This window comes from Seriola dumerili, unplaced genomic scaffold (assembly GCF_002260705.1).
Source record: "Seriola dumerili isolate Sdu_G_001 unplaced genomic scaffold, Sdu_1.0 BDQW01000531.1, whole genome shotgun sequence".
Classification (NCBI taxonomy): Eukaryota; Metazoa; Chordata; class Actinopteri; order Carangiformes; family Carangidae; genus Seriola; species Seriola dumerili.
Genome location: NW_019174786.1, coordinates 178,631 through 205,596, shown reverse-complemented (window position 1 = coordinate 205,596; position 26,966 = coordinate 178,631). Strand labels below are relative to the sequence as shown.

Below are 26,966 nucleotides of genomic sequence, written 5' to 3'. Positions count from 1 at the left end.
TATACTGTATATATTGTTAAAGATCTTCCTCTTGTCTACTGTTAGAGATTTTTGTTATGGTAAATATTTCTGGATGCATTAGGCAATTAATGAACATGGTAATATAGAATTTTTATAGGATTTTTGCATCAAAGCGATGAAGTACTTTGATTTATCAGACACTTAAATTGCTGAATTTTTTTGTCCAAATTTTAATAAGATAAAATAAAACACATTCTCAGTGGATTTTTACAGAGAATGTATTATATCTTGATTTATATCGATATGGCGACATAAGATCATATATGGCGTGTTTAGGATCTTTACGCTGTGACACCAGTTGCTACGATTGCTGATGTCTTTGCATTACAGAGGATGATGAACACTGAGGCGCGTGCTTAGATTGCTTTCATGTGGAACTTGGTCATATCACTAAGCAGTTGCTGGCAATGAATGCTATTAAATTATACACTATGAATTATGCCCTGTGGGTGAGTGATTCATTCGTGACGTTGGTACAAGTGCATTTACTACCCCAGGCGAACTCTCCTGTAATATTAAACTGTAATGACCCGTTAGAGCCACACAGGGAATAACTGAACAGAAAACTTTTCAGCAAACACATTTTTATTATTTTAATTTAGACTCCAGCTTCAACCAGTAGTTCTTAAAAAAGAGGGCGACAGCGATGATGCACACACAAACACACACACACACACACACACACACACACACAAACACACACACATCTCGATCCCAGTGACGAAGGGAAGAAAAATCCCCCACAAAAAATGTAAAAACTGTAGCTGTACATTTGCTGCAGGATGAGTCACATCTCTGTATTTCATAATGTTTCAAACAAATTTAAAAATATCATGAATCCTAAAAATAACTCAGATAACGACTCTCAAGTTTAAAGATTTACAAACTCTGCAGTATCCCCTGAAGTGAAAGATGACTGACATTTGTCATTAAGTTACTAATATCAACAGGATTCTGTCATTAAAGAGAAACTATTCATATTATTGGCTGTTTGTTTCTCTAACACACTGTCTCTTTTTTTCCAGCTCCCGGTGCTTGTCAGTTTTGTTTCTTGCTCTCCACCAGAGCAGGAGGTTTGGGGATCAACTTGGCCACAGCGGACACCGTCGTCATCTTCGACTCTGACTGGAACCCTCACAACGACATACAGGTACTACAGACTGAATTAATTATCTACTTTATTAACGTCCTTGTATCAAAACTTAAACCTCTCAGTTGTACTCAGCTTTGTCCCTCTCTACACAGGCCTTTAGTCGAGCCCACCGAATCGGGCAGGCCAACAAGGTGATGATCTACCGCTTTGTGACCCGAGCCAGCGTGGAGGAGCGTATCACCCAGGTGGCCAAGAGGAAGATGATGCTGACCCACCTGGTGGTCCGGCCGGGGCTGGGATCCAAGGCCGGCTCCATGACCAAACAGGAACTCGACGACATCCTCAAGTTCGGTACAGAAGAGCTCTTCAAGGACGAGATAGAAGGTGAGAACGGATTTTTTTTTATCAATTGAGAAAATTAGCTGCACTGAATATTTTTGTCAAATAAAATGAGGATTTTCAGTCAAATGTAATCACGTTGGAATTTGGGTTAAAGCTGGAATGGGACTGATTCTAATGGGGAAGAGTTGGCAGGCTTCTTCTCCTGAATGAAATTATTTTGTCAAACACGCTGACTTCAGTCTCCTTTCCTCTTGACAAATTTGGCCAGAGGAGAACACTTGTCTTACTCTGGTTTTATTGAAGATATAATTGGTTGACAAGAACATTTTATTTGTGAAATTGGTTCTGGAAGAAAAGGACCAGTAATTTCCATTTTTTAACTCCACACATGGCAGGTATGAAGAATAGTTCGGGAGACAAAGTTGAGGACGAGGGCAACGTGATCCACTACGACAGCGTCGCCATTGAGAGGCTGCTGGACCGAAGCCAAGACGCCACGGACGACTCGGACGTCCAGAACATGAACGAGTACCTCAGCTCCTTCAAAGTGGCCCAGTACATGGTCCGAGAGGAGGATAAGGTGAGTGAGAGATGTCCAGTCCGGCAACAATAAATACATAGAGATGGGCGGTAGAAAAACAGGAGTGAGTGGGAGAAATGGTGCATGAGAGGAGTGTTTTGTGTTTTTGACCACAATGCTCTTGTGGACTGGCCGACAGGTCAGAGGAGTGGGTGTAATAAATGAACATTGTAGTTTCATAACAAGTAACCACGAACGATTAGATTCATCTAAATATCTAGGACATGAGATCTTTGCACAGAAAGTCTGCAAATATGTTGCTGCAGTATGATGCAGATGAAAGTGTGATCATTTTAAAGTCTTTAATCGCTGATCCAAGGCCAAACACTTTTTACCGAAGTGCACATTTCACAATCTGTGAAAGTACCTGTGAGCAAATTTCCCCATGGCCACTGCTCTGTTGTTTCCTGTTTTATTTGTTGTTGTTTTTTTGTTGTTGTTTAATGAATGTGAGTGTGTCTCTTTGAAAGGACACACTCAGATAACCCTGTCCTAACCTTTCTAACCTTGCGCGTTCCTCGTCTCACGCTCCAGATCGAGGAGATCGAGCGGGAGATCATCAAACAGGAGGAGAACGTGGATCCGGATTATTGGGAGAAACTGTTGCGGCATCACTACGAGCAGCAACAGGAAGACCTCGCGAGCAAACTGGGTAAAGGCAAGAGGAACCGCAAGCCTGTGAACTACAACGACGCTGCGCAGGAAGACCAAGGTAAGCTCACATAAGCTTTTATGTCACTGACACCTTCATATTAGGATCATGTTAGGAGGAGCTTAAGATTCTTTTGGGAAGTTCGGGATTTAAAAAGGAAACCGCTTTCACTTGATCCTAAGAATTATTGCTGCAGTAGAACAAAGGTAAAACTCAGGATTTATTATTTATTATAAAGATTTGTTGTTTTTATCACATGATCCTAGTAGATGAGATGTCTCCTGTTTGAGTTATGGCCTGCACAGTGGACGTGAATGGGCCTGGCCTATTGACAGACCACCATGTGCTGTTTCAGAGTGGCATGCTGACATTTCAGATAACCAGTCCGAGTATTCAGTGGGCTCCGAGGAGGAGGACGAGGACTTTGACGATCGACCAGAAGGTAAGGAGAGATTTAAAAAAAAAAAAAAGGAAAGAGATAGAGAAAGAGCGAGAGAGGCATCAAGCAGAGCTGCTCATGGGCCACGAAAGATGCCTGCTGTAACACGCACACTCCCAGGTCTGTGGTGAATTACAGTTTAAAGTTGATTTAGTTGTTACAGTTGCCTGGCAGAGTCGAACAAATCAGATTGCCAAAAATGCGATCGCCATCCACCTCCTACTTCGGGCAGTAAAACACTCCCAAGCATTTCAGAAGCTTTTGATTTTTTTTTTGTTTATATAAATCTATTAACTGTAAATTTGAAGGAAACTCTGCAAGTCTGCAGAATGTGAGAAACTTAAAACAAACATCAGATTAACTATCTCCCTCTTCTTACATCCTATAATTCTCCCCGGGATTTGTTGCAATGTTTCCTTTGCCTACCTTTATCTACAGGTCGAAGGCAGTCACGTCGCCAGTTGAGGAATGAGAAGGATAAACCTCTGCCTCCTCTTCTGGCCAGAGTTGGAGGCAACCTTGAGGTCTGTACATATCTCTGGAACCAGTCCTGCTTTCATTTTTGGGCATTTTTTTTTTATTTTTTTTTAAATTGTGATAATACAGGAATCTGTCAGTTTTTATTTAAAGTGAACTTCACTCTTAAATATTTTTCTAAGAATCTTAAATTGGAGATGGCAGCAAAGCTATTACATCTCCATCACTTCTAAACCTTCCAACCTCATTTATCATCCTGATAATGGTGGACGTGATTATAATGGCCCGCATTGTTCAAGTTAGGATTCAGAGTTTATTTTAGCATTATTAGGCAGTCAGACCTGTTCAAAAGAGGCCTTGAGAAATTTAAGACATATAAGAAATACGACAAAGTTTTCTTTCTTTCTCTGGTGTTATTTCCACTGCCAGTTTCACTCAGGAAAATCCATAAAACACAGTAATTTCCATCAATAGGTGCTGGGCTTTAACACACGCCAGCGAAAGGCTTTCCTGAACGCAGTAATGCGCTGGGGGATGCCGTCTCAGGACGCTTTCTCCTCTCAGTGGCTGGTGAGAGACCTCAGGGGCAAGACTGAAAAGGAATTCAAGTAAGTAACGTACATCAAAGAGAAATATAGATTGAAACATAAGCTTCCTCCACTTGTGTCCGTCGTATGTATATATATATATATATATATATATATATCTCATCTTCTTCGTCTTTGCCAGAGCCTACGTGTCTCTCTTTATGCGTCACTTGTGCGAGCCGGTGGCTGATGGCGCCGAGACGTTCGCAGACGGCGTCCCGAGGGAGGGCTTGTGTCGCCAGCCGGTCCTCACTCGAATCGGCGTCATGTCCCTCGTCAAGAAGAAGGTCAGGCCAAAGCTGTTCGCCCGTCATAGGTCAAGACAAATGTGGTTTAAAGAAACAAGCTCTGCTCAGCTTTAAGTCCTTAAGATCACTGCCCTGGTTGACTTGGGTGATTGACACAGGTGGTTACCATGGCAGCAACATATGCGGTTTAACACTACGGCAAACACTTGCTGAGCAGGTACTTTGTCCGAGCTGTGCTGCCTGTAACTCTTCATGTAACGGCTTGTAGCCGCTCCTTGGAGTTTAATTACTTCCAGCAATTTGTCACTCATCTGATCCAGTGTCAGAAAAAAGTGGACTGTATTATTTTGTCACACGCTTGTTGAACCGATCCTGTCGCCTTGTCACAAATGACAAATACTTAGCTTTTCCTGCGACTGAATCCAGTGCAGGGATTGCTACCAGCAATGAAAACTACTACACAGAGAGTTAAAGTCTGAATGTCACTGAATGGCTATTTCAGAAAACAATGCCAACCATAATTAGTACCAAAAAATAAGGTTTGAATTCTTGAAATTCTTAAGGATTATAACTCAGGGTGTTCCCACATCAGCAGAGATAGATTCTTATGAAGTAGTAGGTCAACCTCAGGACTTAAAATATAAAAATGTCCCAGGTTTTTTTTTCTATGGAGGAAATCAACCATGATATTTTGAAAGATGTTTTCATTGCTCTGCTACTTTCATTTTTCCCAGTTTATCTTAGTTTATCCAAAGATCTTTAGTCCAGTTTTCACTCCAACTTGTTTAAACCTGCAGACATCCTGCTCTGCTATCTATGCCACAGGGAATGTATGATACACTGCCAGGCAAACAGAGCATGTGGGTGGAAGTTTAAGGTGGTAAAGGTGGTAGGGAGTGTGTGCGCCAAGCATTTTATTTTGCTGAGTGTTTGCTGGTGCTTTGTGCTCAGATTCAGGAGTTTGAGCACATCAATGGGCGGTGGAGTCTTCCAGAGCTCAAGCCTGAGGTCAATGTTGACAAATCCTCCTCCAGGGCCTCCTCTCCTGCGGTGAAGACCGCCACGCCCACCCCAGACGCCAGCTATAATAACACACCGTGCACCTCCAAGCCAGGTAATGAAACATGCCATACACCAGATCCAGCAGGGGGTGCTCCATGTAAAGGGCATCAGATTAAGTCGGGAGTTGAATACAACCTACAGTAAAGTGTGTGTGTGTGTGTGTGTGTGTGTGTGTGTGCGCGCGTGCGTGTGCGCATGGGCAGGAGATCCTGCTCCATCAGACAAGCTCGAAAAGAACGGAAAAGAGGGAGAGAAGGAGGAGGACAAAGAGGAAGGTGAGGCCCCGTCGGAGAAAGAGAAAGGGAAGGAGAAAGAGAAGGATGAGGGGAAAGAGGTGGACAGCAACAAAACTGGAGACCCTGAAGAGGTGGGACACTGTCCTCAAAACACAAGATACTCAGCAGCTAAAACATCTCTATTTTGTGGCTTTAGAGGCCACTTGTAACATTTTCTTGCATTTTATTAATTTTCTGCTTATGCATCTCTGCAAAACATGGGTCTGTTTTATTCAATTTTACTCGTATGAATAAGCAAAGCATGTGTCGAGCCACTGACAACCCACTGACTCTGCTGTCAACAATTTTGTGAGGCATGCTGTGCTGTTTTGTGTGTTTTTCTTCATTCCAGACGGCCATTTGTTTGTGGTGACTTTTATGTTGCATGAAAGTGAAACATTACATTATTATTGCATGGCAAGTGACAAAAACTTTGACTGGACAGCAGCATTTTTCATACAAAATCGGGAGCCAAGAATGCCTGGCTGCCTGGAAGGTGCAAATCAATCAAAAACACGACAGCATGGTTATCCACACAAAACACACAAGTGGATTAAAAAGCTGATATTGATTTTGAAGATTTTCACCATACAACAGCAAACACCAACAGTGAATACCAGCAATATTTATTCCATGCTGTGCTACTGTCCATAGCTCTCCTCCTCGACAAAAGAGACACAGCAAAGTGCGTCTCCTGGTCAAAAAGCCGAAGGCAAGGAAGAGAGCGACCTGAAAGAGGTGGAGAAGAAAGAAACGACTGATGCTCCAGCTGCAGGGCAGGAGAGCAAAGAGGAGACAAAGCAAACGTCAAAGCAAGAGTTCAAAGAAGAGAAATCAGGTAAAAACCAAACTCAATGAATTCTGACGTGCAAAAAAAAAAAGGAGATGAAGTAGGTTTAAACGGAGCAACGCAACAAGTCCTTTGCTAAAATTAATTGTATTTTTATTTTTTTTTTACCTGTAGAAGGAGAGAAGGCGGGGGAGGAGAGGGAAAAAGACAAAGAAAAGCGTGACGAGACACCCGCAGCAACGGAAGCGACAGATGCCAAGGATAAGCCCGAGGCGGCTGACGTGAAGAAAGGTGCATCTCACTGTCTGTGGTCGCATGCTGCCACAAATACATAAAGGACATATTTTGGCTAAATAATACCTTAACCTTCTTTCTCAATAACAGAGGAGGTCAAAGGTGAAAAAGATGCTGGAAAAGAAGTCAAAGCAGCTAAGGAGGAGGCGCCTAAGGGTAACGGGAAGCCTCCGACTGAGCGACCTCGCTTCATGTTCAATATCGCAGATGGTGGCTTCACTGGTTAGTACTGATTTATTTGCAGTGTATGTAGAATAGATTAAACTGACCTGTATGGTACTTTACCTAATGTATTTAGGATAAAACAATAACTTTCCTGTTCTTACAGATCAAAACATTGTCGACTTATAAAAGCTGTTTTTTTTACTGGATTGTTTCAAGAAAAGAGGAATTATGGATGTGAAATGTATGAATCATTCAAAAACTTAACTGGAATTGTAGCAGGAAAAATCTGATTTTCTTAAAAATAAAAATTCTGCCTAAAGGATTAGAGGAAGGTGAAGAGGTGCGAGTAATGTTGAGCAAACAAGCCACTAAGCGGTCTAAGCAAAATAAAATTTACAACTAAAACAATCAAAAAAACCAAACATTTGCCTTTGCTTTCCAGAGCTTCTGTACAAAAGCATTAGTGAGCTAAAATTACCTTCGCCTTGATCATAAACCCAGAAAAGCTCTGTGTGCTGTGGAAACACCTGCAGCCAGGTTTCAGCTAGCTAAGCACTTTGAGACCAACCTCATTTTTACCTTGTGCTGGCTTCACCCCCGCAGAGCTGCACACTCTTTGGCAGAACGAGGAGCGGGCTGCCATCTCCTCGGGGAAGATGAACGAGATCTGGCACCGCCGACACGATTTCTGGCTGCTGGCGGGAATTGTGATGTATCCTTGACAGCAGTTGCCCGTGCGATGACCCCGTGTGTTTATTTTTCTGTCGGCCGGCAGAAGCCCAGCGTAATAAGTCAACAAGCCAGCCAGAGCTCAGTAAACAGCAAACTGTGGCTGCTGGAAGCTGATGCAGTGGGTCATTTAGTTCATGTTGTTCTCTCTATTATGGTAATTAAGGCCGTGCAGCGTTCACATAAAATCATTATCCTGCTAGTTAATGCCGTGGCTCTGTTAGACTAAAACAAAAGGGGGGAAATGCTTTGTTTCAGCAGCTGCCTCAAACCTATTTTGTGCTATAATAACTGCAATTCTGTATTTTAAGAAGATGAAAAATGAAACAAATCACTCTAAAACAAAAAATCTATGTTTAGCTTAAAGAAATAGTTTTGGGAAATAAGATTTAGATGAGCAGGCCGATGCCACTCTCCTGTCTGTGGCTTGGCTTAGCTTAGCTTAGCTTAGCTTAGCATCAAGACAGGAGATGGTGGAAACAGGTAGCCTGGCTCTATTCAAAAACTGCTCACCAAGGATACAAACAAACAAGATACGACGGGTTAGTTTATATTGGAACTTTGGACAGAGCCACGTTAGCTTTTTCCACTTGCTTCATGTCTTTATGCTAAGCTAGGTTAATTGTCTTTTCTAGCTCCAGACACAAGGGTGAAATCTAAGAGCCCTCCCTGTTTAGCTTCACTTTATGTTACATTTATGAAGTTGGGTAGAAAAGATGGCCCACGCAGTTCTGCTTCTCGCTGTCTCTTTATTGCTGTTTCATGACCCTTGACCCCCCCCTCCCCCTGTGCCAGTCACGGCTACGCCAGGTGGCAGGACATCCAGAACGATCCCCAGTTCGCCATCGTCAATGAGCCTTTCAAGTCGCAGGCGAATAAAGGCAACTTCCTGGAGATGAAGAACAAGTTCCTGGCTCGACGCTTTAAGGTAAGACGGGACGTTTTTCAGTTTTTATGTTAAGTTTCACTTTTTATTTTGTATTTCGGCACAAACAACAAAGTGGTACTTTTTCTTTTTGCTTTGAAAAATGCCTCAAATGTCAAATTAAAGAATTTTGAATCAGGAGATTACGACTTCTACGACAAGCCATTCAAAGCCACCTTCGATTACTTGACAGTTTTCCATTCTCTGTGCTACAGACGCATCAAAAAAGTACCCAGCCCTACTTTTATGCAAGCGATCTATTTTAGCAACATTTGTCAGTGTCTTCCATCACCTGACTTGTTTGATGGTCGGATGACGGATGCCCCTAGACCCACATATTGGCTGGATGGTATTGCTGACCGCTGCATTACTGGAAGAGCACTCATCCTGTTTTTGAGTGGCTCACATGTTTCAGATCCTGCCCTCAACATCCTCATTTACTGTATCTCTGTCTCTGTCTCAGTCTCTTCGTTTCTTATTATCTCTCTTGCTACATTATTTTTTTTTTCTTTTAATTCTGTCATCAAGAATGAAAGAAAGAAGAAATTCCCCTGAAGTATGTTTTAGTCGTAATTGGTTGGGTAACATGATAACCTCTTTTGCAACACGTTTACACTTTTCCTGGACACACACACACACACACACACACACACACGCACAACTGAATTACTGTATGAAGTTGAATTTCCCACGAAATGGTTGTATTACTGTTGCTATGCCAACCAAGACACTGATTTATATGAAAAACAGCAGACACAGAAGAATGAATTTAGTGAAGTAGTTTTCAGACTGAATGTAATGAGAGGAGGGGGCAAAGGGAGGGAAAAGAGGAATAGTAAGAAAAGCAGAAGAAAGACCAGATTTGTGTTTTAAAACTTTTTTTAAATCACTGTTTTGTCATTTTTTGTGTGGCAGAAAAGGAAACTCGCACACAGACTATCATCATATATCTGTTTGAATGCAATATAAGAGGTATCTTTTTTTATATTACATATTTCCTTTCCTTTATTATAAGGCTCAAAAACCGGTTGATGGGTTGAAAAAGAGTTCCCTGAAGGTTACCAGAAATATAAATTGGCAGGGGCCTTTCCTCTGGGTACTCCGGCTTCCTCCCACAATCCCAAAACATGCACATCAGGTTTATTGCTTACTCTAATTTGTGAATTGGCGTCTCTAAATTGCCTGTTGGTGTGAATGTGAGCGTGAATGCTTGTTTGTGGCCTCTGACACTTCTCAGTTGCAATCAGTGGCTTCAGCAGGACGCTGTGACGCCTTTCACTGACTTCAGCGCTGCGGAGGAGGAGGAGCTTAAGTTATACGTATACAGTCTCTTGAACTCTGAAGAGAGTTTGCACAGACTCAGATGTTCGTTTGATGTAGTGATTCAGTAAACGGTTTGAATCACACAGCAGTCTGCAGGAGCACCTGCACATGACATACTGTATATAAATATTTCTACCCTGCTGTCATTTTTCTTTTTCTCACATCATTATCACACCTCCTCTTACTCTCTCTTGTTCTTTCAAGGCAAGAATTTTATCAGAATAAATCAGAAGCATTGAATCAATCCTCCCTTGTTTGAAGTAACATGTATTCACCTTATTTGTCCAAATGAAATTGTGGTAAAGAGCTCTCTGTTCGCAGGAAGCAATGTGGAAAAGTGACTAAGCACACACATGTTTTTTGACTGCGCTGTTGATGGACACTTTTGTCCCACATACATAAAAAAATCAAGCATCAGAACTTTTCAAACTATACTGATCAAAATCCTTTTTCATGTTACAGTAGTGCTGAACAATAGAGATAGAAGGTGCAGCCATAACTTTTATATGGAAAAAAACTGAACAGTTAAAGAGAAAAAGCAGAATAGATGTTTATGTATCAAAAATAAATTAAATGTCACGATTTAATTGTGTAGATACATTGTTTGTTTTTATGAATTATGGCCCATAACCCGTTAAATTCAAAAGTATTACAAGTAAGTGTTCTTTGGGTTCATAGCTTGAAAACACATCATAGCATTAAATGGTGCTTACGTTGTTGGAAATAGCGACAAGTTTTTAGTGAAAAATACATATATTATGAGAATTGGTATATAGTGCATATTGTATAGAGGTGGGATGTAGTATGGGATTGGGACACAGCATGAGACTGAAGCAATAGTTGTTGGTCTGAGGCATTATAGACCAACTGGGTTAGTACATACGAGCGTGCTGTAATGTTTTCTGACACGAACAGTCTGCAGACATACCAACATACGACATTATACTTTAATACATTTCCCCCCCCCTCCAGCTGTTGGAGCAGGCGCTAGTGATCGAGGAGCAGCTGCGGCGGGCGGCCTACCTGAACATGACCCAGGACCCCACCCACCCTGCCATGGCGCTGAATGCACGCTTTGCAGAGGTGGAGTGCCTGGCGGAGTCACACCAGCACCTCAGCAAGGAGTCGCTGGCGGGCAACAAGCCAGCCAACGCTGTCCTGCACAAAGGTCGGGGATGATGGGGAGAAAAAAAGTTTCTTTTTTTAAAATCTGTTTGTACAAACATTGTGACAGAGACGGACAGATTTAGATGAAGTTGGAGAGATCGGCAAACAGATAAGCACAGACGTACAATGAAATAGAGATACGCATCATCAACACATCTCACCAGCGCTGTTGTGCAATCACCCCGTTTCCTGTTGCAGCAACCATATCGCTCTGCCCGGAGCGGACTTCATTTAAGCCAAGCAGATAAGCTTACACGATGTTAAGTGATAGCTCCAAACATTTCCTCACTGCCTGCCTGGCAAGTCTGTCCATGTTTATATTGTTCGCATTGCGTGCTCAGCACACTACTGTTCTTGTTCTCGTCTTGTGTTTCCACACGTAACAGCGCTGAACCTCATGAACGCCCGTGAATATTTTTTTTTTTTATCAAATTGCAAAGCGATGCTGCTGGTCTGTAATCTGTGATGAATTCCATGTGGGGATGTGATGACAGAATGAGAAATGGGCCTAGTTGAAATTGTGTTAATAGTGCTCAGATTTAGTAAATGATATTTATAATAAGAACTAGGAAGAACGTTTTAGTGCTTCCTTAATGGAGGTTGCAGTGACCCTGAACATATACAAATAATATTACCTGTATTTACTTTCCAAAGTTGATACTGAAGCAACTGAATATGTACCAGATCCTATGTTTTGACCCTGGGACACTTTTTTCCTGCATAATAAAAAAAGTATCAAAATAAAGCATCAATAATGAATCAGACGCCCAAAAGAAGCAGGAAGTAGAAGTTAAAACCTTTAGATATGGATCAAAAGTGGAGCACTACGTTTGTCCTCTGGTAAGTCAGTAGTTATTGATGTTTGTTGTTGTCATTGCAGTGTTGAACCAGTTGGAGGAGCTGCTGAGCGACATGAAGGCCGACGTGACGCGGCTACCGGCCACGCTGTCCAGAGTCCCGCCCATCGCCGCACGCCTGCAAATGTCCGAGAGGAGCATCCTCAGCCGGCTGGCCAGCAAGGGCACTGAGACGCACACACCCCCGGTCAGCAGCCTGCTGCTGAACACAACACAACACACACACACACACACACACACACACACACACACACACACACACACATTCTAACAGCCACCCTCACAAGTTGAAACCTGCTCAGGCTGCCTGTGCTCAGTGGAAAAATAATAGATGGAGGGCGGCCAATGAAAACACAGAGCCCATTATCTTGTCACCCACCTGTGCTTTTTCCACTCCACAGCTGCTTATTCAGCAAATTTTTTCTCATCTTATGTAACTCTTAAGTGGTTTGTCTTATTTTCCTTATTGTTATCTCTTCTGTTTTTATACATCATATCCCTTCTGTACATTATTCCTAAAAATAAAAGCTTCTTTTCCGTGTACAGCCCATACCTCCAGGACCCTACGCCACCCCTCAGAACTATGGAGCCCCCTTCACCCCTGCCCCCCCAAGCGCCCTACACATGGGAGGGGCCAACTACAGTCAGATGCCACCGGGATCCTTCATATCAGGTCAGTGTTTCAGGCTCCACTGACACTGACATCCTCTGCCGCTGTAAATAATGGCGAGGTCGGATGTTGGAGCCGTCATTACAGACATATGTTGTGCTGAAGCCCAGAGGAGTTTGTTTTAATTTCAAGTTAAGATATCGAGGTGTTACAGATATATCAAATATGTCAGGCTGAATTAAAGGGAAATATCTATAAAAAAAAACGATTCCCTGGATATCTTTTCATATAAATGGCATTTTGGGCTTTAATATTTCAGTTGATATACTTTTGATTTGAAGAGCTGACACAAACAAATTCAAATATACTTGGTTTGCATGTGGACAATTGTCTAATTGTATTTTGAAACTATTTAAGGGATCGGTTAAAAAGGTTTTGGGAACATTGGGTTTCACCTACAAGTGGAAATGATCTGTCTGTGAATCTGAGTGTGAGAAAAAGCGTTACAGTCAGTTTTAATAAACAGATATTATTAGGGCAATCATAATTACAGGAGTCAGGGTAATTTACAGAAGACGAAAACCAGTTTGTTTGATCTGTTTGACATTTGGCAAGCCATTGATTTTAAGGCTGATTTATGCTTCTTTGCGGAGGTGTTATTGCAATTGCACCGAAGCTGCCTCTGGCACAGGAACTGATTTATGGCTCAGCAGAGAATTCAACCTGTTGATTGTTGTAGCACCACAGCAACAGTCGATTTAGTACATTACAAAGCCATGTTGTGCTTTCTTTGTGTACCTGAAGGAAACCTTTCTTTGAGTTATGGGTAATGGATGTGATGATGATGATAAGGTTTGAACCATAAAAGACTTTGCCACCTAGAGCATAAAATACAAATTTGTTTTAACTTGTCATTTTTAAAGGGGCCTGTAAAAACAGTTGTATAATGTCTTAAATGGCTCTGGAGGAGAAAATAACCCTGATGTCATCTGGGTTATCTCAGCGTGGACGTGGAGATTACTTACTTACAACGGAAAACCTGCATTACAGACTAAGGGCATGGAGTTTGACAGACTTTTACCAGGCAAGAGGGTCTAATGAAAGACACTGCTGCATTATGGGAAATGTAGGATCTAGTGTTTTTGGAGCTTAACCCATATAACGGACTGAAGGTCAGGATATCTCGGCCTCTGCTGCATCAGTTTTGAGCATTTTTATTTCAATGCATCTCATTATGCAGGTGGGGTTTTGTTACGAGACTGATTTAAATCAAAACTTTAAGATTTGATTGAATTGCTCAGAAGTGGGCGTGGCTTGAGCAGTATAGCACCTCCTACTATGATACTGCTAGCTACTTCCACCGCCTCTCTCTAGCCCTCTGGCTGCTATGACTCACATGCTAACGGTCAAGTGAGGTTATATATGACGTGTGGGTTACCCAGGCATCCTGGATCACACACATTCACCCAAGTTTGAGATGAGTCATGAAAAAAATTTAATTACAGGAAGAAAAAAGCAAGGGATTTTAATATGAAGAGATTTGGCGTACAACAAGACATAACTCGGCAACAAACACAGGGAGACGAGATCAAGCCTTGGAAATTTTATTTTATATCTCACAGTGTCTTTAAGTTCACTTTGTGATGGGAAGCAGCAAGAAGGTTTTGCACCTAAAGTGACTTCGCTATATATCACAGAACAGAAGTTTGTGTAGCGTGTAGTTGTGTTCTTCAACCTTCTCATCTTTACTGGCATCAGAGACTTGTATGAGAAAACACAGGCAGCCCAAGCTGACTAGTTACAGCTCTTGTGGTACGTCTGCAGCAGTATTATAGTTACATTTCTCAGAGGGTGCTCGTCAGCTCCAGCAGAGCTTCAAGAGGCTCCACGACACCCTGACGGAGAAGCACAAATTTTGGCTTTAGAGATCTGGATTTGATTACTTGGCAACTTTCACTGATGATGGGCAAATCCAGTCCAAAACATTGCTCCTATTTAAAGATATCATCTGAGGAATTCCATCTTTATATGGTTATGTTGTTGTGGAAAAACATTTAGTAAAGAAAATGAAAAAAATGTTCGGGCTTTATTGTAATTACTGACTGTGGGAATTTCAGGAGAAGTTTTTATGCTCTACAGTTAGTTCTGTGATCAAGTACAGGCTTATTTAACTATTAAATTTCAGTATAATCCTTAAATATGTGGAATAAAGAACCACTACTGATGGCTTCTAAAGCAGCACTGTTTAAAGCACTTTGAATAGACACTTTATCTCCCCGAGCAGCTTAGGTTGTGAAACTTTCAAAATCCAGAAAGGAGTCCATATCGGAAAAAAACATCTGTAGCAGAGTTTCTGATGTGGCTGCCAGATAAACACCTGAAATAGACATTACCAAAATCAAACACAAACGTGCTGCTCTGCTATATTAAGGCATTTTCATCTCTTAACATGTCCAACCTCAAAACCTCAATACTCTGCTCAGCAGTAATGACACATTGTGCAACAATAAAAGCACAGTCTGTGCTATCAAACCTGCCTGAGGAGTATTTTCTTTTTCAAAGCGTGTGTATTCTCTCTTGTGAAGTGCTATTGTGGCACTTACTACTTATCGAGTCAAAAGTTTGAGAATTAAAGTCATAAAAATAAAAAAAATAAAAAATAAAAAGGAAATCTATTTTGTTTTGGCCTCTTGTCCAACTTCCCCCGTCTGCAGTATGTCAGCGCACACAGGCAGTTTGTGAATTTATTTTCTCATAATTAGTTTGGTAACAACATATGCTCAGCAGACGCAGTCTCCGCTCTGCATGTGCATTCGTGTTCGGAGATGTTTAGATAGCTGAGATGTGGCAGAGATAACTGGTAAAACCTGATATTCCCCAATAGCTTTGCCGTAAAAACCACAACAGCCAGCTCTCTCAGTGCTGCGCCTGCCTCTCACTCAGTGTATCTTGATTTATGTAATTGTAGACTGAGACATCTGTCAAAAGCATTGCATTTTAGAGAGCCAGAGCCTATCTCTGAAAATGTCATTATGCTCAGCCTGTCTGAGTCTGGCCATGCCAAGAAAACATTCGGACTTTGTACCAAGGTATTTTGAGAGGGACAGAAACCGCAGAAGTAGTTTAGTTGTGTAAATGTCGTGTTGTGACTTGTGAGCCGGCGGAGGGTTGGGCCCGGCGACGGCTGTTCAGAAATAGTCGCGCGCGAGTTGTGTTGCTCCGTGGGTTTTTTTTTTTTTTTTTTTTTTTTGCTCGCGGGGGCCTCGTGGCGAGCAGCTGAGCTGAGCGCAGGGCCGAGCTGGGCCGAGTCGACTCTGTACATCCTGAACTCTGGCAGGGCACAAGCATGCAGCAAATGAGGCCGCATTTGTGGTCTTGATTGGGGTTCTGCTGGTTCCTGACCTTTTTAGATTCAGCCAGAGAGGAAAAAAACGTGAGCAGGAGAAATGGACGGAGTTAAAACAACACAATCCTCTGATTTTGCGACCTCCTAGCTTCCCTCCATTAACAGCACTCTCCTGAGAAAAGCTCCCTCACTTGAGTACACAAAACATGTCCAAAAATATGCATGTCTGCCGTGGCACTTTAACTACACATCTACAACTTTAGCTGCACCCTGTGAACTCTGCTACAAAATGTAATGATACACCAAATGCTTCGATGAAGGATTGTTTTGTGCTGTCTCACACATGGCAATATCTCAGCATTTGCTCAATATCTTGAATCGCATTTTGGAAAACCTGTTTCAGCCATCAGTACTACCATGAGGAAGCTGCTCATCTGCACTAAAAGGAGTCCCACAATCTAGACAAAGCTTCATCTTTTAGGGGCGTAGAGATTAGAGACATGGAGTCGAGCGCATGGGTTCAAGCCCTCGTGCCTGCAAGCACCTGCCCTGCTGAAGTGTCCTTGAGCTGGACGCTGAACACTCACCAGCTCCAGTAGCTCCCCCCCTGACCTCTGACCTCCCTGCAGAGGAGGGAGGCAAACTAAAAGAGAATTCCCTACGGGGACCAGTAAAGTGTCACATTATCCTGCTCCCCTCTCCGAGTCTCCACTACAGTCTGCCGCTTGTCTGCCCCCACAGAAGCCGCCGCCGCTGCTGGGGCCACCGGGGTAGCTGCTGGGGGAGCCGCCGGAGGGCCAACCGCTGCCGGCGTTTGCCAGAAGACCAAGGAGCATGATGTGGTGCAGCGGCAGCGAGTGGTGGACCTCTGGAAGGACGGCAAGTCAGAAGGGGCCATCGGGCAAGAGCTGAGGATGCCCAAGTCCACGGTGCACAGCATCATCGTCAAGTACCGGCTCAGCAACACGGTGGAGAACCTGCCACGCAATGGCCGACCAAAGAAACCCTGAGGCCGGAGGGGGAGACTCACCAAGGGGGAACAAGAAAGGACGTTTGGATAAAAGATCCTGGAATGTAGTAAAAATAGAAACTGAAAAAGAGACAGTGGAAGCTGAAAAGGAGAGACAAAGACCTGAATGCCTAAGGAGGAAGTCCAAAAAGGACCCAAGGGCAAGGGACACTCCTGGACTGAGAGGAGGAATATAAAGGGAGAAGTAAAGCTCACTGGATGGATCGCACAAGTAGAGGAGACAAGAAAGTAAAAAGGAGAGGACACGAGAAGTGAAAAGAAGTGCTCCACAAAATAAAACAAGCAATTAACCACAGAGGAAGAGGGAGGGAGAGGTGAAGAGCTGGCTGGGACATCAAGCACTAATGATGCATTGGGGGGGAAATGAGGCAGAGAGACAGAGAAAAGAAGAGTTGACCTGTCTGGATAAAACAAATCCTCAAGCACAGATTAAAGGCGCTAATGAAAAAAAGTCCAAAAATCTGACTTTGAGAGGAAAGACTGAAGAAAGAAGGGAAAAAAGACAGTATGTTAATGCAATCACAGGTTTTCAGGAATTCAGATATAAAGGCCAAATTGAAGAAAAATGCAACAAAGGAGGATTTCTTTTTTCTTCTTTTTTTTTAATTTTTTTTTTTATTCCTCCTCAGACAGATTTCCCGAGACTTCTTTTTCTGTTTCTCCCTCTGCGCCGGAAAAAAAAAAAAAAAAAAGAAGAGATTTCCCCCCGGATCAATTCTTCATCCACCAGCTGACTGAACAAGCCTGTCCCCTCACTCTGACCCTGTACTCCCTCATTCCTCCACAGTCCTCCACTCCTCCGTCTCTCTTTTCTCAGTCTCTCACACACACACACATTATACACTCCAGACCTCACACACAACCTGAAAACCTGAAGACGCTAATTTATCTGCTGAGTATAAGCAGATGAGATCCTCGAAATAGAAAGGGACAAACTGGACTAAGATTATCTTGCAAAAAAAAAAAAAAAAAAAAAAAAAAAAAAGGAAAGAAAGAAAGAAAGAAAAAAGAAAAAAAAATAGTTTTCTAAGTATAAAACACTACTTCCCATGGACTCTTTTGCCCTAGCATTCCTAAGTCCAACCAAGCGTAGAAGCAAGAACCATAGATATAAAAAAAAACTGAGACGTTGCCTTTGTCCAACAATCAGTAGCAGTGTTGCTCTGAGCCAATCTGATGGGCTGGTATTGAGATATGTACTGTATTACAAAGCATATTTACTATTGCACCTTTTTTTGAAGGGGTCACTTAAAGGGGAATATCACTCAAGTGAAGTATTTACATTTCCTGTTTTTAAGTCTCATCGCGGCAAAACTCTGTATTTATGAGCAGCTCTTCCCCAAAGCTAAAGACCGTAATCTGTCACTGAAAGAAAAACGGAGACTCGCTTTGAAGCCCGAAGAGACATTTTTGTTCTTCGAGCTCCATTATTGTGACAGTGTGATGGATTCCACGCTGGAAAATGTCCCCTGATCCCAGAGAAAATAAAACACTCTGGACTCTGTCATCGTTTTTCCAGCTCGGTGTGTGTGTGTGTGTGTGTGTGTGTGTGTGTTTGTGTGTGTGTGTGTGTGCAGTAGAGCTGTACATCAGTGTGACATCCCAGAGTGGGGAGCAGAACAAACTCTTACGCCTCGTTTCTGGAAAGAGGAGACGTGAACAATCACTTACACAATCCAGACTTTTCTAGGATTTTTAAGCTAAAATTGAGTGGTATCCCCCTTTAAGCTCGAAGGACATAAAGACCAGACAAGTGTGACGTTGGTGCGGCCTGCAATGAGAATCTACTGTGTGTGTCGATGTGTTTTTTGTACATGTGTTGTGAGCATGGTAGCACTTCCATTTTTTATCAACACTAGGTATCATTTAAAGTTTTCGATATTGGTACCAATATGATATCTTTATGAATTCCAGATACTGTTATGGATGCCTTTACTTTTGTAGAAAATGTTTTTTTCTATTTCACAAAATAACTTCTCAAATGCATCACTGTTTAATTTCCATCTTAACACAAAGCAAAAACTCTTTGAGACAATATAAAATTAAAATTGTAAAATTAGCTATATAACTTATAATTTAAAGCTGCACTAATCAATATTTTCATATTAACAGTCAATCAAATTGCTATGTGCAATGCGAAAGGGGTCGCTCTTACTAATCACCCGACTCAGTTGTTTCCCTCAGCTTGAGGCTACGTCCACACTCCTACGTTTTCATTTTAAAACGGCCTTTTTCCGTCCAGACGACCCGTTTTACCTCCGTATCAGAAACGATCTCCGTCCATACTATCAAACCTGAAAACACATACCTACCTGAGCAATCACGTACACTGGGCGTGCGTGAGCCAGTGTAAAGGAAAAAGATTGTCTACTCTGCAGTTGATTAGTTGCAAAAAATACTTTGAATGAGGAACATTAAAGACAGCTGCAGCATTAAAATGCTGCATTTAACTAAACAACAGCTTCTAGCAAAGATAACAAGGTCAGTAACGCTTGTATTTTATTATTAATGTTGCTTTCACCACTTGTTGTGAGGTTGATAAGACCCAATCAGGGAGTGACCGTGGGTGTCTATGTCATTGTTTCCAATGGTCTCCGTTTTTGCCCGTCCACACTAAAACTAAGACGTAGTGGTGTCGATGTAGCCTTACAGAGCATTTTAGCATCTTTGAGCTCATTGTCTTGGTTTTTTACGACCCGCAGCTTTACTGCTTGGATTCAGTCCCACTGCTCTCATCAGCCTCGTTTAAAGCTGCAGGCAGCTCTGATAAACCCTCTGTACGCTACCTGCCCAGGTACCTGCCCACCAATTAAAGCTAGCGACTAGCTGGAAAACATAGTGGAGCATTTATTAGCTTAAAAAAAAGCCAGATATTTCTGTCAGAGTTCAGAGTGAAATCTTTGATTGATGATTTCACCTCCAACAAAAACATTTATTGCTTTCTCTGCAGACTGAGAAAACTCCTGCAACTTGTGGATTTATGAAACTGTCTTCAAGTCTCAGTTGGACGGACTCTTTAATTCTGAAATCAAGCCTGTGCTTTTTTAAGTTCCTGAAAAGTTGACAGTTCAGAGACAAAAGGTTGTCCCTGATGAATGGTTTTGGCATGGATACACGCACGCAAAGCTTTTCAGAAAGCAAAAATGCTACGTTTCCTGCCAAGATGGCAGCTCTCACTTCTGTCAGATAGTAGGCAGGACCTACAGGGGAGAGACGCAGGCTTGCATGTTGGCTGGGAATGTTTTTATTGCCTTTCTGCACTTTACACGCTCTGTCCACTGCAGTCCCAGAGTTTTCAGGCTAGTACAGAAATAAAACTGAAGTTTTAGGAATTCTTAGAGACGCGTCCAGGTGTGGGTTGTTGGATTTCTAATATTTTTTACTACAAATATATCACTGCCAACCTAATTCGGGACCAGAAAACATCTATCTGTCTAACAACATCTGCTGCTACTGTAAAGCTGTAGGCAGAGTAGTGAGAGCAAGTGATCTGTATGAAGAAAGAGGAGGAGGAGGAGTTTAGTTGGACAGAGGTGAAGTACTGCGGAGTGAATTTGGCAGGAGAGTGAAATGTTCGATGTTGGACTTCACAGAGGGAATCTGTTATCTGGTGTAATACAGTACAAGTGCTTCATTGAATTCCTCCTCATGTTTTATCTTCACGGCTTCGTTACCTTATATGCCTTATTTTGGTAGAGCTGAACTGATACTGGGTTTCTGTGAGGCCAATACAAATGAGTTATAATCATTCAGATTTCAGTCCTGGTGAACTGCTGGTAACAGGAAGTACCACGGTTCAGTACGACATCAAACACTCCTTGAGCAACTACTTTGTTAGAAGTACATCTGAAGAGCAGTTAGTGTTTGCTTACACTGCAGCCAAACAAACTTACGTTGTTTTGATGAAGAAATAAGTCAAAAATAAAACTGACCCGCTTTAAAAAAAATAAAAAAAAAGGCTGATCATGACCACGTCTTGTTATGTGGACACATTTTTGACCTCACTGACATTTGTGGCGTTTCATGCAACTGCTTCACAATAAAAGCCACCCCGTGTTTCACGTTGAATGCTTTTAATGTGAAGCAGCAGCAGCAGGAAATGTCAGGTCATGGTTAGGGTTGGGGTTATGGTTGGGATTAACGGAGATGTGGGACATTTCACAGTTGAAAAATACACTTGTCAGTGCTCTCTGGTGGACAAATAATGTAACAGTGACACCGATTTTAAATTGGCATATCAGTGCTGCAGTTTCTTGCTGTTATATTGGCCGTGCTGACTTATCGGTCGGACTCCCTTTTTTTTTTTTTTTTTTTGTCCTCTCCCTTTCCAGAGCACTGTACTGTTTTCTTTTCTCTCTCTCTCTCTCTCTCTCTCTTTTCGTCTCTCTCTTCCACGTCTCTATCTTCTGTCTCTGCATCTTTTTTTGGCTACGTACCCGTAATTTCTCTTGCTCTTTCACCCAGTCTTTACCTCGATTTTGTTTTGCTCCTTATCAGATTTTGTCTGCCCCCCACCCCCACCACCACCACCACCACTAACACTAACACTAACACTCACATACACACTTACTGACTCCGTCTCCTCTTTTCCTCCATTCCCTCTGTTGGCCTCCGCTGGCAAAGTGCCATAAGTTTTCCCATAAATGGTCCCCCCACTGGTTCTAGACACACACAGTTGGAGCCCCCCCGAATGTCCTCAGCTCAATACACTCCTTATCACATCTTTGATCTGCATGGGGTGTGTTATGACAGTTTATCTTTGCCTGTGGCGCGAGTGAGAGAAGTGCGCTGTTAGGCTATTCCTGGCTTTGTTTTGAAAGGAGCGCTAAACTCGCCGTTCCACTCCCCGAGCAGATTCATGATAGAGCACAAATGTGGGAAGCACAGATCCCTGTGCTGGCCAGCTGTGCACTCGTGTAGAAAGAAGATAATTTTCAAGCGTGTGTGTGTGTGTGTGTGTGTTTGTGTGTCTGTGTCCTCATGTTCCTGTGTGTGTGTGTGTGTGTGTGTGTTTGTAAGTGTGTGTGAGAGAGCGTGTGTTTATACTCATTGCTGGCCTCACTTTCGCCAGGTTAACAGTTATGCATTCTGGGATTTTCTCATCATTGTAAACATGATACTGTATATGTAATATGATATATTGATGTACTGTATTATGCAAGTTTGCTCATTAAAAAGATTATCAAAGTGTCATGCAGCATGCCTGGACCTGGTTTGTTTCCTTAAGAGTGGAAAAATGACGCGTTAGGAGTGATGGTACTAACATGCGATAATCTGAAAATAATGGTCCTTGGTTGAATTGTCATAAGAAAACAATGCAGATACAGATGTTATTGACGAACGCATCATCGGCACCAGGGATATTTTTAGTGTGCTTCTCAGAACTTGGGCCATGTTTCCCACAAACAATATTGCTTTATTTTACAAAAGAGGATGTTACTTCTCGTCCCCTTTGTCAGCTCCACTGCAGAAATATTTCTGTTCTTCTTTTCTTTAATGAATAAACATTTTGGAAGTCATTTATCAATTGACATTTTCAGGTTTCTTTTATATTTTATATATATGTTTATATTTTCATTGTTTTAAACCAGTTTTTACATGGATTTTAAGTCTCTGATCACCCAAAGGTCATTGTGTCTCCGCCTTGAAGAAGACATTCATTGTTGTTTATGAGGACTTTAAACAGTCATCCATTCAGGGCCGTTGCTACCACTGAGGAAACTAAGGTCATGTTTTATGTATTTCTTTTTGTGTGTGTGTGTGTGTGTGAATATGGTTTTTTTTCGTCAATTTAGGGTAGAGTTTACGCTCTACAGTTAAAATTGTACACATGGTGGGTATTTTACAGGCTGCCAGTATTGTCATACTAAACGTGTGTAACTTTGACAACATTTAAACCAATAAAATAACTAAAAATAAATAAAAGATTCACATTTTGCCATGATGACACACACACACACACACACACACACAGGTGAAAACACACACAGCCGCACTGGTAATGATCAAGTGACTGTGCTGCCGCTGCCACTGATGCTCAAAGTTGGACTTGACGTCTACATATGTTTCTATTCCTGTGTGTAAGAACAGTCAGCGTTTCACACAGAGGGCTGTCTGCTCTCTCTTACCTGTTGAAGCAGATGAGCTGAACTCACTCCATGTTTCTCCCTCTCTCTCTCTCTCTCTCCCTCTCTCTCCCCCTGCAGTGCTTAACGGGCCTCCCATGTCTGTAAAGAAGGAGCGGGAAGTGGAGATGCTACTCCACCGGCGGGAGCAGCGCAGCGGAGAGGTCATCTGTATCGACGACTAGACTATACACACACACACACACACAAGCACAACCCTCTCTCTCTCACATACACGTACACACACACACACACACACACACACACACTGAAACCCATCTGCTGCAAACGAATCTTCAATTTCTCTCCCAAGAAAGTTGAGTCCCAGCGGTGAATGCTCTTCGGGCGGCACCATTGAACCACGCGCCCAGTATTAAAACTAATTGACTGACTGAGGGTGAACTTACTGACCCGCTAGTGATTGTAGTCGCTTCCTTTGACACACAAACACACACTTTTACACACACACACACACACACACACACAGACACGAATCTTCTAAAACTTTATTCTGCTGACTGGTACTCCCCCAAAAAAATGTCCAATAACACACACACATACGGTAATAACACTCACACATATGTGCACTTACTGTCCATGGACACACACTCCTACAGTACATACAGTCCATATTGTCTCATAACTTCTTGTGACCTTTTCTTGTCTGCCTCAAACCATTATACTCCTCATAAACGGCCTGCTCACACAGGCCTCCTCCTCCTCCTCTAGGGATGCTTCTAACCTCACCTACACACGCACGCACACACACACACACACACACACACACACACACACACTCACACACACACACACACACAAAACGCACCTCAATCCTAAAACCTTTAGATCTCTCAATAGACCATGTAACCTTCCTCCTCCTTCCCCTGCTCCTTAAACTCTCGACAGGAAGCTGCATGTGAAAGTAAAATCATTTCTACCGCCGCACTCCATCCCCTGAAGCATGCTCAGATCACAATAATGCTGTCTCGTGGAAAGGAAAAAAAAAAAAAAAAAAAAAAAAAAAAAAAAATCAAGCTGTGCCTACAGTCGTTTCAATGCTGTTTCTAATTCTCAGAAAGAGGCTGAAACTCTTGATTTCTCAGTCCGAGCAGCTCCAAGCACAGCTCCAGCGTTTTTCGGGCCTTTGTTTCGTTTTGCTTCTTTTTTTTTTTTTTTTTTTTTTTTTTTTTTTTTTTTTTTTCAATGGTACATGTTTAGATAAAACACACGCAGTGAGGTATGATAATGATAACTATATTCAGGACTTGTTTGACCACATAAAGTATTTGCCGACATCCCATCCCGCATCCCTGGTTCTAGTTTATGTACAGAGCTTGGAGGTATTTTGGGGGGTCTGTTCCAGAAAAGGCCTTGCGACGACGCTATTTTTCAAGAAAAAAACCTCCTATGAATGTTTATAACCTTTCATAAGCAAGTCAGTGTTATTAAACCCTATCGATCACCCTCAACACTTCTCTTGACTCCCTCTCCTTCCCCCTTCTCCCCTCTCTCAGTCAATCTTTTTTCTTGTTTTTTTTTTTTGTTTTTTTAGTTGTTTTTTTGTTCCAAGTTTCTATTTCTTTCTACAAAATCCTGTGATATACTTTGCATATTTAAACAGCTCATTCGTGTTCTCTTGTGTTTTTACTCTCGCGATTATGAGTATTGTTGTCGTCGATGTTGCTGTTGTTCTCGCTGTTGCTATTTGAGAAAGAGCTTCTACCAAAAGAGACATTTTTTTGTAACAAGAAACTATGAAAAACGATACAGTATGTGCGACACACGATGCACCTCTTTGCCATGTTTGTCCTATAATTACAAGAGAAGGGAAACGAAGAAGTTGAGCTAACTTCAGAAGTAGATATATTACAAGAAATCTAATTTTTCTTGCTTACATTTTAGATTTGGGGCTTGCAAATGACATATACATATATAGAAAAGAGGCCATATGTAACCCTAAATGCTTCTATGGGCAAAAAGAAAATGTATACTATCTAACCCCAGTAAAAATACACGGTTATTATCTGGAAATTCAGAGGCTGGAAAACCATTTTATACACCGCATCATTTAAAAACGCCTTAATAAACATAGCTGAACAATTGTAAAGTCATTAAAATGAATTAAGAACCTGATGTCAACCTGTAAATCCTAGTCAAACTCTGCTTTAAGTTAAAAATGGAAAAAAAAAAAACAAGGTAGATAGGAGTTAATTTATCCCATAAACCCAGGACATTTTACACAGATCTTCCCAGGAAATAGTCAGAGTCCATTTTCCAAATTTTATTTCATTCAAAAGTTTTGCAACCCCTGAACTAAAATGTTGCGTCAAAATCAAGCACTTAGTTCTTTTTTTTTTCCACTTTTACTTTGTCCTCTTTCCAGATTTTTGTGTTAATTTCTGGGTATTTTGTGTCACTGTGTATTTAGTGGTGCCGATCAAATGATGAGTGGCAGTGAAAACATGTCTATAATGACGCATCTCCTTTTTTTTTCTTTCTTTTTTTTTGTTTGTAATAAAACTGAATGAAATGATAAACAGCTACTGTGTGGATTTTTAAAGATGGTTTATGTGTTTCATACATATTGTCATATTGGCAAAGTCAGTCGGTCAATTCCTCTGAAATATCTCGTTCGTACAGACGTTCGCGGTCCCCAGAGGATGAAGCCTAAAGACGTAATTGACCCTCTGACTTTTCCTCTAGTGCCACCATTAAGTTGACATTTGTGGTTTTGCCTGAAATATCACAGCAACTATTGGATGGATCGCCTTTAGTCATGGTCCCCTCAGGATGAATTGCAATAACTATGTTGATCCTCCGACTTTGTATCCGCTCCTATCATCAAATCAAAATTTGCATGCTAACGTGCCTAACTAAGTTGTACTGTCATTGTGCGCATGCTGCTGTTAGCATTTAGCTCAAACACAGCTTTGCCTGCCATATACAGCCAAACAGAGCTAGTTAAAGCTAGCATAGCTGTATAATCTGTCTCGTTCAAAGCCACGGTGGCATTAAGTGACATTTGGGGGGGTTATGTTAAGTAAGAGTCATTAGGTCAGTAAATTGACTTGATAATGTTAGATACTACTATATCAGACCTGTATTGGTCCAGCAAAACCCCAGAATGTAGTGGAGTGAAAAAGGTTGCATTTTAATCCTTATCAATGTAATTTTTTATTTGTAAAAGAATGGTTGTGTTGTTTCTTTCAAAAAGTACATAGTCTTACTTTAAAATATCAAAATATACTGCAGTCATCATGTCGTTGTTTGTGCAAATACCAGCTAATATTAGTCATTTTGTTTATTAGTTATTTGTACGAGAGCTTAGTGGGCACTTAACCAAAGTAAATGCAGACTGAGAAGCATAAACAACATTTACGGCTTCGCTTTGGTCCAGAAATCATAAAATGAAATGTCCTTTGTCCCATTTTCTGTGTATATTTCAGTGCCTCTTGGCCAAGGAGTTTTACTCTGAACCCAGCAGTGAAGCTGATCAGTCACAAAGTAGATGAGGTTTTACAAGTCAGCCTCAAGCCAGGGCAAAACTGAGTGTAAGTGTGGATTTTTTTGCTTTGGTTGATAAATGAAGGTAATAAAGCTTGACGTCTAACTAAACCAAAAGAAAACAGTCGACTCAAGAGACCAAAAATTGCCGTCAATCTGCACTGATTGCTGTGAATGCTGCGCAGACGTAGGGAGATCTATGTGGGAGGCTGTGAGAATGATACAGTGATTCACCATCTCTTCTTCACAGGCCTCTTCACACTGTCCTCTGTCTCCGACACCCACGCATATACATACACACAACAACAACTCTGAGGAGCAGATG

General features: G+C 41.8%; 1 protein-coding gene across 1 annotated transcript in view; it reads left to right on the top strand.

Moving 5' to 3' along the window:
- chd3 (chromodomain helicase DNA binding protein 3) overlaps positions 1 to 23,322 on the top strand; it is a 38,619-nt gene extending 15,297 nt beyond the window's left edge. The window contains exons 23-41 of the mRNA XM_022764209.1: positions 1,047 to 1,171; positions 1,267 to 1,506; positions 1,878 to 2,036; positions 2,571 to 2,748; positions 3,065 to 3,130; positions 3,566 to 3,651; positions 4,079 to 4,212; positions 4,334 to 4,478; positions 5,391 to 5,553; positions 5,705 to 5,868; positions 6,431 to 6,614; positions 6,741 to 6,857; positions 6,951 to 7,082; positions 7,629 to 7,737; positions 8,550 to 8,682; positions 10,975 to 11,170; positions 12,050 to 12,213; positions 12,573 to 12,699; positions 23,219 to 23,322. Of these exons, the coding sequence (XP_022619930.1) occupies positions 1,047 to 1,171; positions 1,267 to 1,506; positions 1,878 to 2,036; positions 2,571 to 2,748; positions 3,065 to 3,130; positions 3,566 to 3,651; positions 4,079 to 4,212; positions 4,334 to 4,478; positions 5,391 to 5,553; positions 5,705 to 5,868; positions 6,431 to 6,614; positions 6,741 to 6,857; positions 6,951 to 7,082; positions 7,629 to 7,737; positions 8,550 to 8,682; positions 10,975 to 11,170; positions 12,050 to 12,213; positions 12,573 to 12,699; positions 23,219 to 23,322 (2,726 nt within the window). The remainder of the gene's footprint in view (positions 1 to 1,046; positions 1,172 to 1,266; positions 1,507 to 1,877; positions 2,037 to 2,570; positions 2,749 to 3,064; positions 3,131 to 3,565; positions 3,652 to 4,078; positions 4,213 to 4,333; positions 4,479 to 5,390; positions 5,554 to 5,704; positions 5,869 to 6,430; positions 6,615 to 6,740; positions 6,858 to 6,950; positions 7,083 to 7,628; positions 7,738 to 8,549; positions 8,683 to 10,974; positions 11,171 to 12,049; positions 12,214 to 12,572; positions 12,700 to 23,218) is intronic.
- The last annotated feature ends 3,644 nt before the right edge of the window (positions 23,323 to 26,966 follow it).